This window comes from Rhincodon typus, chromosome 9 (genome assembly GCF_021869965.1).
Source record: "Rhincodon typus isolate 14 chromosome 9, sRhiTyp1.1, whole genome shotgun sequence".
Taxonomy (NCBI): Eukaryota; Metazoa; Chordata; class Chondrichthyes; order Orectolobiformes; family Rhincodontidae; genus Rhincodon; species Rhincodon typus.
Window position 1 is genome coordinate 67243583 of NC_063340.1, and position 13786 is coordinate 67257368.

Sequence of the window (13786 nt, forward strand, 5' to 3'; positions counted from 1 at the left end):
AAATTCCTCGAACATTAAGGTCCTGGTTACTGTGCAGCCATGTTTCTTTCATGCCAATTATATCATAGTCATTTATATCATAAATATCATAAAAGCACCTTTATTTGAGATTTGAGATTTTTTTTATCTTGTTGTGAATGTTGCATGTGTTCAGGTGGTGTGCTCTTAACTTGTCTTCATTGGCATCATTCCACACTAATGGCATACAGGCTGCTTGTCTTCGTTTCTCCTGTCTTCTAGTTTCCCTTGCAGCTTTCTTACTTCCTTTTACCAGTTTAATTCCCTTCCAATTTGGAAAGTTGGGAAATTGAATTTAAGTTTAGATCCATGACCGTACTGAATGGTGCAGAGGACTCGATGGGCTGACTGGCCAACCCTTGCTCCTTGTTTGTGTTAGTTAATGTTAAGGGGCCATAACTTCCTAACAAGGTAAGCTGCAAATCCACTTTTCTTCCCAAAAATATTTATCACACTTCATGTCAACTTTATTTTGTGCCTTTTAGATGGTTTACTGAGCAGCGCAAACATCTCCATGAGAGACAACATCAGTAATCATCAAATAACTTTTCCCAGATTTTAATGGAATTTTTCTCATGTTTTTCACATACTTTCATAGTTCTATATTCTTTACCCTTGTATTGACTACCACTACTGAGTGAATTAAGCTATCATTCTAATCAATCTTTCTTAAATACCATTGAAGTTCAATATTATCTGATTGCACAATTGAAGGAGTCCACTGTGTGGACATTTGACACAGGACTGCAACTCTTTGTGAATGTATAATTTGTTCGGATTCATCTTTATCTTCATCCTGTTCGTCTTAATTCTCACTGTTGTTTTAAGGCCCTTGCTCTGGACAATTTCCTACATAATGATACTTCAATTCACACTGGAAGCACACACTAACTGTTCCTTAGCCATCCCTTGGATTCATTCAGCCCTTTTTTCAAATTCTGTCTTCTGCAGTAATAGCCAAACCTGTTAAAAGTGTGTTCATCCTTATTTTGAAGTTGTTAATTCTTCTAATGAATTGATGCCTGTTTCTGTTTCTGAATCATTTCCAAAACGTGTGGTCATTAGGTCTTCTGTTCTTTCTGCCACCGTGGAATGTCTCATGTTATGTGAAAACTGAAGAAAATGACTGTTGCCCACTGAATTCTTTAAAGGCATCAGATAGCCAATCCGTTAGGACCGCAATCGCCAAGAACCAACATTATTTTGAACTAGCTGTTGCTCGATATAAGAGCACCTTTTTATTATAATCCGATAATTCAAATGCTAGTATCGATTGCAGAATTCCAACTTTGAATTTGATCAATTTTTGTTGCAAATAATTGAATGCAATTGTATTCAACTGACATAATGTTCTCTTCCTCTACTATAAATACTGACATGCAGTCACTATTAAACATCTCCACCGTTTCCCTATTTTAGTTGACAAGATTATTGTCATCCACATTTGAGGAGCCCACATTATTTCTGACCACCTGTTTCCTAATGTCACTGTAAATCTTTTTCAGGTTGTTTTGGTATTTCTTAGAAAATTGTATTTCATAGCTTCGCAATTCAATATCACTCATACATTCAAGGAAAGGATTTTTTGTAATGTCTTGTGAAACTAAATGTCTTCGCAGCTCAACATCTATATGATGGTTATATCTTTTTGAAAAATGTCAATTTTATATTTCAATTTTAAAATCCAGATTTAGCCAATTTTGATTTTATTTTGTCATCCAAATTTTATGTCTATTCAGAGATTCTAAAGCTTGAAAGTAAATATTATGAAGTGTATCGCATGTCTCAGCCTAGACACTGTACATCAGACAAAGAAAATATGAAAGCTTGTTGCTTCTAGCTTTTTGTTATTTAATTTAACTGTCATTTCTTCCCATAACTGCTTTTCACCACTGTTAGTTGAAGGCACATCTGTTGCAATGCTTGTCAGAAATACAAAATGTGTAAAAAGAAGCAGCACTTAGCCTTGAACATTTGATAAATCTGCTTTCTAAAGAAACTCATGAAATATACTAAAATAGGAGGAAATAGCTTACAAAATATCAGAAAAATGGTTGGTCTGTGCTGTTCTAAAATACTAGATGTTCAGCCAAAATTCTGTTGTTAAATAACATTTTTATTATTATTATGACAAGGACCAAGAACAAAATCGCCTGTCACAGATAGATATTTGACCAGAGATGGAAGTGTCAGTCAAGTAGAGCAGAGCTGGAAGCAGTGAATGTTAAATGTTGTCTTCAGATTGATGTGTATAAATCTCTGTTTAGCAGTGCGATGCATTTGGAAATACATTATTTAAACCATTATTGGCATTGCTGTCTTGACTCGTTGCCTTGGTCAGCTACAATGTTTCCTCACGTACCTGTTGATTTGTACCCCACTGTGACAATCTCAAAAATCCCACTTGTTTGGAAATCAAATGTATTTGCATCTGATTGTAGTTCCGTGAACTACATTTTTATAATGGACTGATTTTAATCTTTCCAGTCTGTGGGGTTATATTACAGAAAGTTGTCACTGGTTTATTATTCCAAAGTTAATATGACAATAGTCGTTATTGTTGAAGCAGAGCTGAAATTTTTTAGGCTGCATGTCACATTTAACATACTGAAAACGCACAAAAACTTGTTTGAAAGTTTATTTTGCTTTTCAAAACATAGATGTTTATTGCAAGAATATCATGCTAAGTGAGCCTGGTGGTCTACCTGGAATTATGTTGTAGCACCCTGGTCTTCCAAACTAAATCTTCACTTTGGAGAGTAAGTTCTGAGGTGTTCAACTTGGGGACAGTTCACTTGCTTACTCTCTCATGTGAGGGAAACTAAAATGAAATGTTGAGGGAAAGAAAGTGTTAATTCTGTTTTCTGTCAGAACAACTGCAGATTTTCTAAATAACTAAAAGAAATGAGTTTGACAGAATAGCCTGAAATTGGGATTGTGTAGCCTGTTTGATTTAAATGCATTATTTGTGACATGGTTGTCACAAGGCTTATTTAGTCTGTTAATACCAATATGCTTTCAAGAGAAATTTCATTTACCAGATGCATTTTATTGTTGTACCAGGATTTGGCTTGTGACATAACTTTCAACCCCTCTATTTGCTCAGATTACTGCTTCCCAACATTTATCTTGTACGTGAATGGTAATAACCTGTATTTTGCTGCCCATGGATACAGAAGCAATCAATTTCTGAAGGAAATTGGATGAGCACTTGAAGAAAATAAACTTGTAGGGCAGTTGGGACCAAGCAGAGGAGTGGGACTAATTTTTTTCAAGGGCAAACTGGCATGGACTCTGGGTCAAATAGCTATTCCTGTGCCATAAATAACTCAATGATTCTGTTCTTCAGATTGTTTGTTTGTTTTTCTCCATTACAATCCTAAATTTGGAAAGGGGTAACTGTACTGAGTATTTTTCACATTCGTGTGCTAATTGCATGGAAATTTTAAATGGTCGTCCTTACATTTTGCAGAAATTTCAATGACGGCAATGAATGAATTAAATATTTTGGAAAGTACTTTAGAATTAGGATAACTAAAATGTTGGATTTTGACAAAACAAGTACTCGTGTAGCTTATTGAGTGTTCACTAACAAGAAGGAGCTGAAATTGCCAGCTGTGGTGAAGATTTGATTTGTTCTGTTTGGGTGGCTTTTTTTTTTCAGCGTCAATGGAATCAACTTAAAAATGGAACTTATAAATTTAAGTATTAGTATGAAAGGAGTGTGACACACAAATTACATCAAGCATGCATCAGAATTAACTGTAAGATGGGTATGGCACGCTCAGTGTCCTTAACATCTTCCCAGTTTTGTACCAGGTGTAATTTAGCAATTTGCATAAACTTGGTCTAATTATGTGTTTGTTTAAAAATTGATTTAATCAAAGAAAGATTTAAATAGCCCAAGTATCATGAATGAACGGAGTAACGATAATGATCCGAACTGGTGGTGATGTTATGGTCGAACTAATTCATAACCAGTGTATTGTGCACAATTGCCATACAGTGCTCTGTGAAATGATTTTGACGTCAGCAAAATTATAGCTCTGGAAACTACTGTGAAATTAATGAATTTAACCTCACAGGTTCTACACAGGAGCACAAGTAATTTTAATGGACTTTTCTCTTTCCTGAAGGTAGGATTGTTGCTTAGCTTTGAATAAAGACATTTCAGATTGGAGGTGTTTTTCTCCCAAGCACTACAGTTTCAATTCAACCATTCTGGTTTGTTCATGATCTAGTGTTGCTGCAGAAATAATTTGTGTGCATTATGAAGCTGTCTGGATTTTTTTTTTTGTTTACAAGGTCTTAAATAGAATTTAATTGACTGGCATCTGTTTTGAACGAGCTGAGTCTGAGAAAAGGTCTTTTTTTTATTCCCTCTTAAACAGTGATTAGTAATCCTGCATCTGTTCTGTAGCTGCAGTTATGAGCGTCATTATCAACAGAGGTTACTGACTTAATTGTTTGTGTACTGCTAATTAGCAGCAGTTTTTCATTAAGTGGAGAAGTTCTTTCCAAATAAACTGTCACGCCATTACTTTTAGATTAAGTGGAAATGCTGAGTGGCAGCTGAGTGAATGTAACTGCAGCTGACGAATATGTTTTTAACATGATATAAACATTGTTGAGCAAATAAGAATTGAAATTTAAAGATTCTGACTGTTGATGTAAATTATGATGGAACTTGAGCATAATTTGTTTTTTTTGTCGGCAAAATAATGAATGAAACCCTGATCTACATATATATGTAAAACTACTTTTCAGTCAAAGATCAGAGGCCATAAGGCAGAACATTACTTCATAAATTGCATGTTTTTTTTAAAAATTGCATTGCACTGTGAGAAGCGTGCAAAGCGCAGGATATGAAAGGATTGATTTGTTTGAATCCAGAGCACACGAGCCTGAATAACCATATAATTTTCAATCAATTCCAAAATATCTGTTGTTGCTATAAAACAATCCAGATTCATAGCTTAAAATTAAGTGTTATTTTGATGTAGAAAGGTCGTTAGTAAGTATTGCCTTAGTGGCCCTCCTTTTTAGTGCGACTAATTTGATAAGTAATATTTAAACTGCAAAATAGTCTGCACGCATGTGCTCATTTACTTCAACATCTTTGCTGTTCCATTTCCTGCCCCCACAAAACAAAATAATGCATAGATACAAAAATAAATATGAAGTTGTTCTGGGGCAAAATAGGAAAAAAGTGTTGTGACTTTAATGTAGAGTGACTTAGCCCCACATAGACATTTGTGCTCAAAGGGAAATCACTTTGGATTATCAGCAGTGTAGCGCACTGCATAAAATATTGAAGGCTACTTTACTTTCTAAAGGTGCCACTTCAGGCTAGAAGAGCTTTAAGCAAATTTTACATTTAGAAATAACTGACAGAGGTAGCTGATGAGCTGTGAACAGCATATGCTGCCTTACTTCAAAGATGTCGCATAAGCTGACAAGTCTTTTCCTAATAACAGAAATATTACATTTGCTTCTGATGTGATTTAAGAGGAAAGAGAGCATTATTGTAATGTTAGGAGTGAGCTGTAAAGTTTTGTTGTGTTTAAAGTCATCTTTCAAGTTAAATAGAAAGTAGCATTTAAATTCCAAGGGCAACTTTAATTGTTCTGCATATTTTTGAATTGCGATTATTTTTCTCTCTTTTGTCATAGCGAGTAATGTGAAGTTAGAGTTGAAGTATGTAAGAGGGCTTGATTCTGAGCTGAGACAATAGAAAAAGCAATAGTTTTTTAAATGTCGCTAGTTCTCTGAAAATTTATTTCAGAAATTTACAGGTAAAGCTGGTTCAGATTGGGCCGTGGCAGTTAATGTGCTGTAAGTCCTCTCGACCTGTTGATTTACAATTCAGTTTGAAATTGGGCACATCACCACTGAGTGAAAACATTTATTCAGCTCAATAAAAGGTATCCTTGCCCAAAAAGAAATGGGGCGTTGTGGAAAATGTAAAGGTATTATTAACCCAAAGTGTTCGTTTTTCAATATTCATTGATGTAATCTGAGATTGGCACTTCTGATCCTGGAAATGTCTTCAAGGTCAGGAATTAGAGCTGAAACATTATCAGGTCCATTGAAACCCCTTTATCTAAAGAATGTATTTTCCCCACCTGATAGCCCAATACATAATCCAAATGTTTTGTTAACCTCTGGTTGTAACTTGCATGACCGACTAGAAGCCAGTTCCATGAACTGATTGCTTGCAACGAGAAACACAGCAATTCTGATTTTCTACTTGTTTGAACCTCTACAATCATGTTCTTCTATCATAATTTAATTGAGATTATGGTCCAGCATCTGCAGTTCCTACTATCTCTGAGATTAATGTTGTGGGTCTCTTTGGTCTTTGGCATTTGAGACACATTGTCTAGAACTAGGCATAGCATTCATGGGAAGGCAGCACTTAACAGTTTGAGAATGGCTTCCATTAACTTTATCTTGACTGTACTGACTAGAAAGTTCAGCTATTTTTGTTTTGAGTACAGCTGCAAATGGTTGACTTCTTAAGTGCCAAGCATGTTACGTTTATATGATGTCTTTTAACTTCGTCTTTAACTTTCAGTTAGGTTTAGATGAAACTTTGAACCAAGGATTATATCTGCACTTAAGGAAGGTATAAAATTTATGGCGTTTTTCCAACAAGATCTATTGGGGGGGTCTCTGTGTCCTGGTTAATATTTATATCTCAGTCAGCATCATTAATCTAGATTGTATTTTGTTTGCAGGAGTTTGCATTATGCAACATTTGGTTTCACTTTTGAAGTATTGCTGAACTTTTTCATCTTGTACTTATCAAGATAACAACAAACAGGCCAAATTTCAAATATGTTGTACGCAGGACAAAAGTATGCTGATTGGTGAGCAAGTTAGCGCTGACTGGGGCACTGCCTTGGAGAAGGTTTTGGGAAATTATAGGCTCCCCAGCCTCCTGGCTAATATTGAAAACATGCAGTACTCGAACAATTTTCAAATATTTTGTTTGCAGGGAATAGATCCCTGTGTCTGAATGTATGATAGTACTTGCAAGTGTTAGTTGATTGTCGAACATTATCAATAAATTTATCTGTTAGCATGCCCAGGATTGTTCAGTAAGTGTTGCCAATTACAAAATCATGTCTAACAGTCAGTGCTCTGTTTTGGGTTTTGTAAAGCGTGGATTATTATGAACAAACAAAGGAGCCTGTTGTTTGATTCAATCAGCCAAATGCTTGGATGTGTGGCCTATGTATCTGGTTCACACTTTCACTGAACTTCATTTGTAACTTTTTTATTGAGTGGTATGCAGATTATCTTTTTAGGTTGCTGGCACATCCTTTTCATGGAAAATACCACTCGTAGCTACTGTACAGTAGCAATATGAAACAGCTTGTTTAACATGTTCAAACTTTTGAGATGCTTTGTCAAATTTCAAACCATCACTGCAAGTATTCGTGCATTTGTCCTAATGAGTGTAAGATGAAAATATTCAATATTCAGCAATATTCAAATTCTGTGCACCAAATGGTTTTCGAAGTACTTCGTGGCTTTCAAAACAGTTTATAAATGTTTGTATTTAAAACAATTTTTCTGCCCCACTGGTTGAACTTTGTATTGGCTCGTATTCAGTTTCACCTGTTACAGTTTTGTCCGTTGACATTGTAATGCATTTTTAAAAAAATTTTTCATGGGATCTAGGCATTGCTGGAGAGGTCAGCTTTTGTTGCGTATCATAAAGGTACAACTTGGTGGCTTGTTTGAGGACTATTGAGATATGTTGAACATACTTTTTTGTGTAATTCATTATGTTGGCCTGTGGCTAATTTCCCAATTTATTGATACCCTCCAAATTGGTGATGCCTGTCAAATTTGTCAGATTTCTTTGCAACTGTTAATCCCAATTGTTAGCATCCAAATCTTTCATGCTTTTCTGCTCAGCAATTGGAGGTGGACAACTAAAAGGCAAAATTTGACACAATTGAAGTATGTTCACCACACTTGAACTCCTTAATTGTAAATGGAAATCAAGCATTGCAAAAATGCAGTAGTGTCCATCTGAAGTGGAACTGCAGGTTTCAATTTTAGTTTGAACTTTTCATCAAAACACTACTGTTGTGTTGCAAGTGAAATAATTTGTGAAGATTCTGGGTGATGTACTTGAATATTTCTCAAGTGGATAGAATGAAAGTTATTTAATAAGCTGCAGTCATGAGTATTCACAATTAATATAGTGATGTATAAATGACTATTAATTTGCAGGGACCATAGAAGTACTGAAGGCCATGCAGAATCTGGGAGTGGAACCTGATGTAGAGACCTATGCAAATTATGTGCAGTCATCATTTGACAGTATTGAGACAGCTCGTACCCAGCTTGAGGTTTGTATTAACAATATCACTTAATCAGCAACAAGTTGCATTTATGTAGCACCTTTACAGAAATAAAATATCCCAAAGCAAGCTCACTTCATACAAGCTTGTTGCCACTGAAATTGCAGATTGTTAGGGTTGAGAACCAGAGAGCATTGACTTTAAGTGATTTGTCAAAAGAAGCAAGATGATATGAGAAAATTTCTTTGTATTGAGTAGTTAGTATATGAAATGCACTGCCTGAGTGTGGTGCAATCATGGTTTTCAAAATGACTTTGACATTCATTTGAAGATTTAAAAACAAAAAAAAGTTGCTTGGTCGCCAGGGAAAAAAGCAGGAGTGGAATTAACTATGTACCTCTTAGGGACAACTGTTACAAACGGAATGAGTTGAAAGGCTCTGTAACTGTCCTGCAATTTATTTGATAGAACCATAGAAAGAACCAAATCAGCACTGAATTTGTGTGCACTCACTGAATAAATGAGCCACTTGTTCTGATCCTTCCAGTACCTAGTCTGTTGCCTTCCTGATTACATTCCCTCAGGTGCAGATCCAAGTTCCTTCTAAATGAGTTGTGTTTCTGCCTCCACTCCCGAAACTAGACTGAATTCCAGATGCCCACTACACTCGTGTCTTTAATCCTTCTACCAATTACCTTACCTGTGCCCCCTCTAAATGATCTCTGCAGTAAAGGAAACAGTCTCTGTCTGCTGTATCCAGCCTCTCATTAATTTGTATCCCTCCATTTAATCACTTCTCAGATTCCTGTGTTGGAAGCAAAGCAGCCATAGCCTTTCCAATCTTTTGTTCATTCCTACACTCTTCGAGCCTGGTAACATTTTGATAAATCTCTGTATTCTCTGGAGCAACTATGTCCTTCCTGTAATGTCTTTGCCAGAACTGGACTCAAGCCTCCAGCTGAGACTTCACCTGAGGCTTGTATAGTTCCTGCATCACATCCTGCTTTTTTTAGTCAATACTTCTCCCAATAAAGGAGAGCATCTCTAATGCTTTCTTTAATGCCTTATGGATCTATTCTGCCACCTTCAGGAACCTGTGGACATGAAGGACTCCAAGCTCATTGCTTTCTTCTCCCCCTCTTAATACCCTCCTTGTTGGGTATTCCTTTTTTATGTTTGTCCCCTGTAAATGCATAATCTCACACTTTCCTGGGTTGGCTTCCATTTGCCACTTTCTGCCCACTCAAACTATTGATATGTTCCTGTGATCAACAGCCACCATCATCCACCCACTCAGTTTTGGTCTGAAAATCCCCAATTATGCATACCACATTTAAGACTAAATAAGTAATATATACTACAAACAACAAAGGACCCAAAACTGAGCCCTGTAGAATACTGCTGGTAACCACATTTGATTGACAAAAACATTGGTGAACCATTATCCATAAATAGGCTGTCAATGTATCTATAAATATATCTTTAAATAGGCTAAATAACAAGAAACAATTAGTAGTTCCTCACAATCTAAATGGCCTATAGAAAATTGTCAGTAGAAATTGAATAAGATTATAAATTAGCAATATGTATGGAATATTTTGATCTTCTATTACCAGGGTATGTTTCTGAATCATTCTTTAGTTTCATTTATTAACTTCACACACAGCTATTTGCCGGAATATGATTTTATGAATAGTTAAAATTTAAATAAAAAACAAAGATTGTACCTGTTAAATGCATTGCTGGTACTAAATGTATGAAATGGGATAAAGAATTTGTTTTGGAATTGTTGGGTTGATATTTAAAGCACAAACTTCGGCAAATTACCAGCCTTTTAAATGAGTGCTGCTTGCACAAGGGAAATTTAGTTAATTAGTTAGTTGAAGTCGATGTTATCAGCTAAAGAATGGAAAATGTGGAGATCTGATGGATGCTTTATTTATAAAGGGAAATGGATGTCTGGTCAACACAGTTGGATTTTATGCCTCTGAACTCAGAACAGAAGCTTTAAATGGAAATTTGGACAAGGTTTATTCTATGTGTAAGTACCATAACAATAATCTTTATTTAACCAAATGACATTTTAAAAATTGTGTTAAACATATTGTGGCATGCTGATGATCTAGCTTTTCTTTTTAAAAAGCCTTGGCCTTAGACACAATGTCAAAAATTTCCTTAAAGCTGCTTCTGCTTGGCTAGGATTTCTTCTGAACTTCTGGTGGAGTTGCAATAGCAGAGCAGCAGGAGATTTGAGGAAATGGACCCTCAAGGATTTTATCATAAAATGCAAATACAAGGCAAGAAGTAATAAGAATTGGTACTTATGTTTGTGTGACACTGATATATTGACTCATGAAAATGTTTAAGCTTTCAAAAATGAATGCTTTCGAGAATGAAATGTCTACAGAGTCAGTTTGGGTTGAGGTCAGGAACAAGAAAGGAGCAGTCACTTTGTTGGGGGTTTTTTACAGACCCCCTAATAGTTGCAGAGAAGTAGAGGAGCGGATTGGGAGGCAGATACTGGAAAGGTGCAGAAGTCACAGGGTTGTAGTCATGGGTGACTTCAACTTTCCAAATATTGATTGGAAACATTTTAGTTGTAATAGTTTAGATGGAGCAGATTTTGTCCAGTGCGTTCAGGAAGGATTCCTGACACAGTATGTAGATAGACCAACACGAGGAGAGGCCACTTTGGATTTGGTGCTTGGCAACGAACCGGGCCAAGTGTTAGACCTGTTGGTAGGAGAGCATTTTGGCGGTAGTGATCATAACTCTGTTTCTTTCACGATAGTCATGGATAAGGATAGGTACATTTGGCAGGGTAAAGTTTACAACTGGGGGAAGGGTAATTACAATTCAGTTAGGCAAGAACTGGATAACATAAATTGGGAACAGATGCTGTTAGGGAAGAGCACCACAGAAATGTGGAGATTGTTTAAGGAACGCATACTGCATGTGCTCGATATGTTTGTCCCTAGTAGGCAGAGAAGATGCGGTCGAGTGAGGGAGCCATGGCTCTCGCGAGAGGTTGAACGACTGGTTAAGAGGAAAAAGAGGCTTATGTAAGGTTTAGGAAAAGAGGAATGGAAAAGGTTCTAGAGGTATACAAGTTAGCCAGGAACGAGCTGAAGAAAGGGCTTGGGAGAGCTATAAGGGGGCATGAGAAAACCTTGGCGGATAGGATCAAGGAAAACTCCAAGGTTTTCTACACGTATGTGCAGAACAAGAGAAAAACCAGAGAAAGGGTAGGACCGATCAAGGATTGTAAAGGGAATTTGTGCACAGAGCCTAAAGAGATAGGAGAGGTCCTTAATGAATACTTTTGTTCAGTATTCACAACTGAGAGGGACCTAGTTGTAGAGGAGGATGTTGTGAAACAGGCAGGTAGGCTAGAGGAGGTTGATGTTAGTAAAGAAGATGTGCTAGGAATTCTAAGGAAGTTGAAGATAGATAAGTCCCCCGGGCCTGATGGGATTTATCCAAGGATTCTATGGGAAGCGAGGGACAAGATCGCAGGGCCCTTGGCGATGATCTTTTCGTCCTCACTGTCCACGGGTATAGTGCCAGAAGATTGGAAAGAGGCAAACGTCATTCCCTTGTTCAAAAAAGGGAACAGGGATAACCCCGGAAATTACAGGCCAGTTAGTCTTATGTCACTGGTAGGCAAATTATTGGAAAGGGCTCTGAGAGACAGGATTTATGATCTCTTGGAAAGGCACAGTTTGATTCGTGATAGTCAGCATGGATTTGTGAGGGGTAGATCATGCCTCACAAACCTTATTGAATTCTTTGAAGAGGTGACCAAACACGTGGATGAAAGTGGAGCAGTGGATGTGGTATACATGGATTTTAAGTAAGGTGTTTGATAAGGTTCCCCATGGTAGGCTCATGCAGAAGGTAAGGAGGCATGGTATAGGGGGAAATGTGTCAGATTGGATTCAGAATTGGCTGACCCTTAAGACAAAGGGTGGTAGTGGACAGAAAATATTCAACATGGTGCTCAGTTACGAGTGGTGTACCACAAGGATCTGTTCTGGGTCCTCTTCTATTTGTGATTGTTGTAAATGATTTGGATGAAGGAGTGGAAGGGTGGATTAGCAAGTTCGTGGACGATACCAAGGTGGGTCACGTTGTGGACAGTGCGGAGGGCTGTTCTAGGTACAAAGGGACATTGATCGAATGCAGAGCTGGGCTGAGAAGTGGCAAATGGAGTTTAACCCTGAAAAGTGTGAGGTGATTCATTTTGGAAGGACAAACTTGAAAGCAGAATACAGGGTTAACGGAAAGATTCTTGGCAGCGTGGAGGAGCAGAGGGATCTTGGGGTTCATGTTCACAGTTCCCTGAGAACTGCCACCCAGGTGGATAGAGTTGTTAAGAAGGCGTATGGTGTGTTAGCTTTCATTAGTAGAGGGATTGAGTTCAAGAGCTGTGAAATTTATGCTCCAGCTATACAAAAGCCTGGTTCGGCCACATCTGGAGTATTGTGTCCAGTTCTGGTCGCCTCATTACAGGAAAGATGTGGAAGCGTTAGAAAAGGTGCAGAGGAGATTTACCAGGATGTTGCCTGGAATGGAGGGAAGGTCTTATGAGGAAAGGTCGAGAGCGCTAGGGCTTTTCTCTTTAGAACGACGACGGATGAGAGGTGACTTGATAGAGGTGTACAAAATGATCAGAGGTATAGATAGAGTGGACAGCCAGAGACTTTTTCCGAGGGTGGAGGTAGCTTTTACGAGGGGACATAGTTTTAAAGTGAGTGGAGGTAGATATCGGGGAGATGTCAGAGGTAGGTTCTTTAGTCAGAGAGTGGTAGGGGCGTGGAATGCATTGGCGGAGAGGGTAGTGGAGTCGGCCTCATTAGGGGCATTTAAGCGGCTATTAGATAGGCATATGGATGATAGTATAAGGTCGGGGTGAAGGTTAGAAAGACCTTAGGTTTAGGGTAAAAGTTCGGCGCAACATCGTGGGCCGAAGGGCCTGTATTGTGCTGTACTGTTCTATGTTCTAAAAAGGGGCTGATAAGTACTAAATTACACAAGGAAACTGATGCATTTTGATAAATGAATAAATAAGCTGATTTCTATCAATCTGAGTTCACATTGAGCTCCATAAGGGTTGTTACAAATTTCTAACTTTCTGCTAGGCTTGGAATGCCATTTCTGTCCTTATCATCTGATCACCACCAGTATAATGGTAGCATTTTAAAAAACGTATTATTCTATCTCAAGTTATTTTATTGGTAAAAAGCATAAAAAATTATTTTGGTGATGCTGCTGTTGCTTCAATTTGTAATATTCTAAATTCATGATGTATATTTTTCTCTCGGTAGTATCATTGTCAGAAAACCCAGCGGTGGATTTGAGTAGTTTCAGAGGCAGTCTTATTTTGGGATTCAAAAGGTAAGTCATAGCATGCTTTTTAAAAAAAAAACATGAATGAAAATAAAATA

At 37.4% G+C, this 13786-nt stretch overlaps 1 protein-coding gene across 1 annotated transcript in view; it reads left to right on the forward strand.

Moving 5' to 3' along the window:
• lrpprc (leucine-rich pentatricopeptide repeat containing) overlaps nt 1-13786 on the forward strand; it is a 131814-nt gene that overhangs the window by 42896 nt on the left and 75132 nt on the right. The window contains exons 12-14 of the mRNA XM_048601116.1: nt 8269-8387; nt 10287-10380; nt 13667-13736. Coding sequence (XP_048457073.1) covers nt 8269-8387; nt 10287-10380; nt 13667-13736 — 283 coding nt within the window. The remainder of the gene's footprint in view (nt 1-8268; nt 8388-10286; nt 10381-13666; nt 13737-13786) is intronic.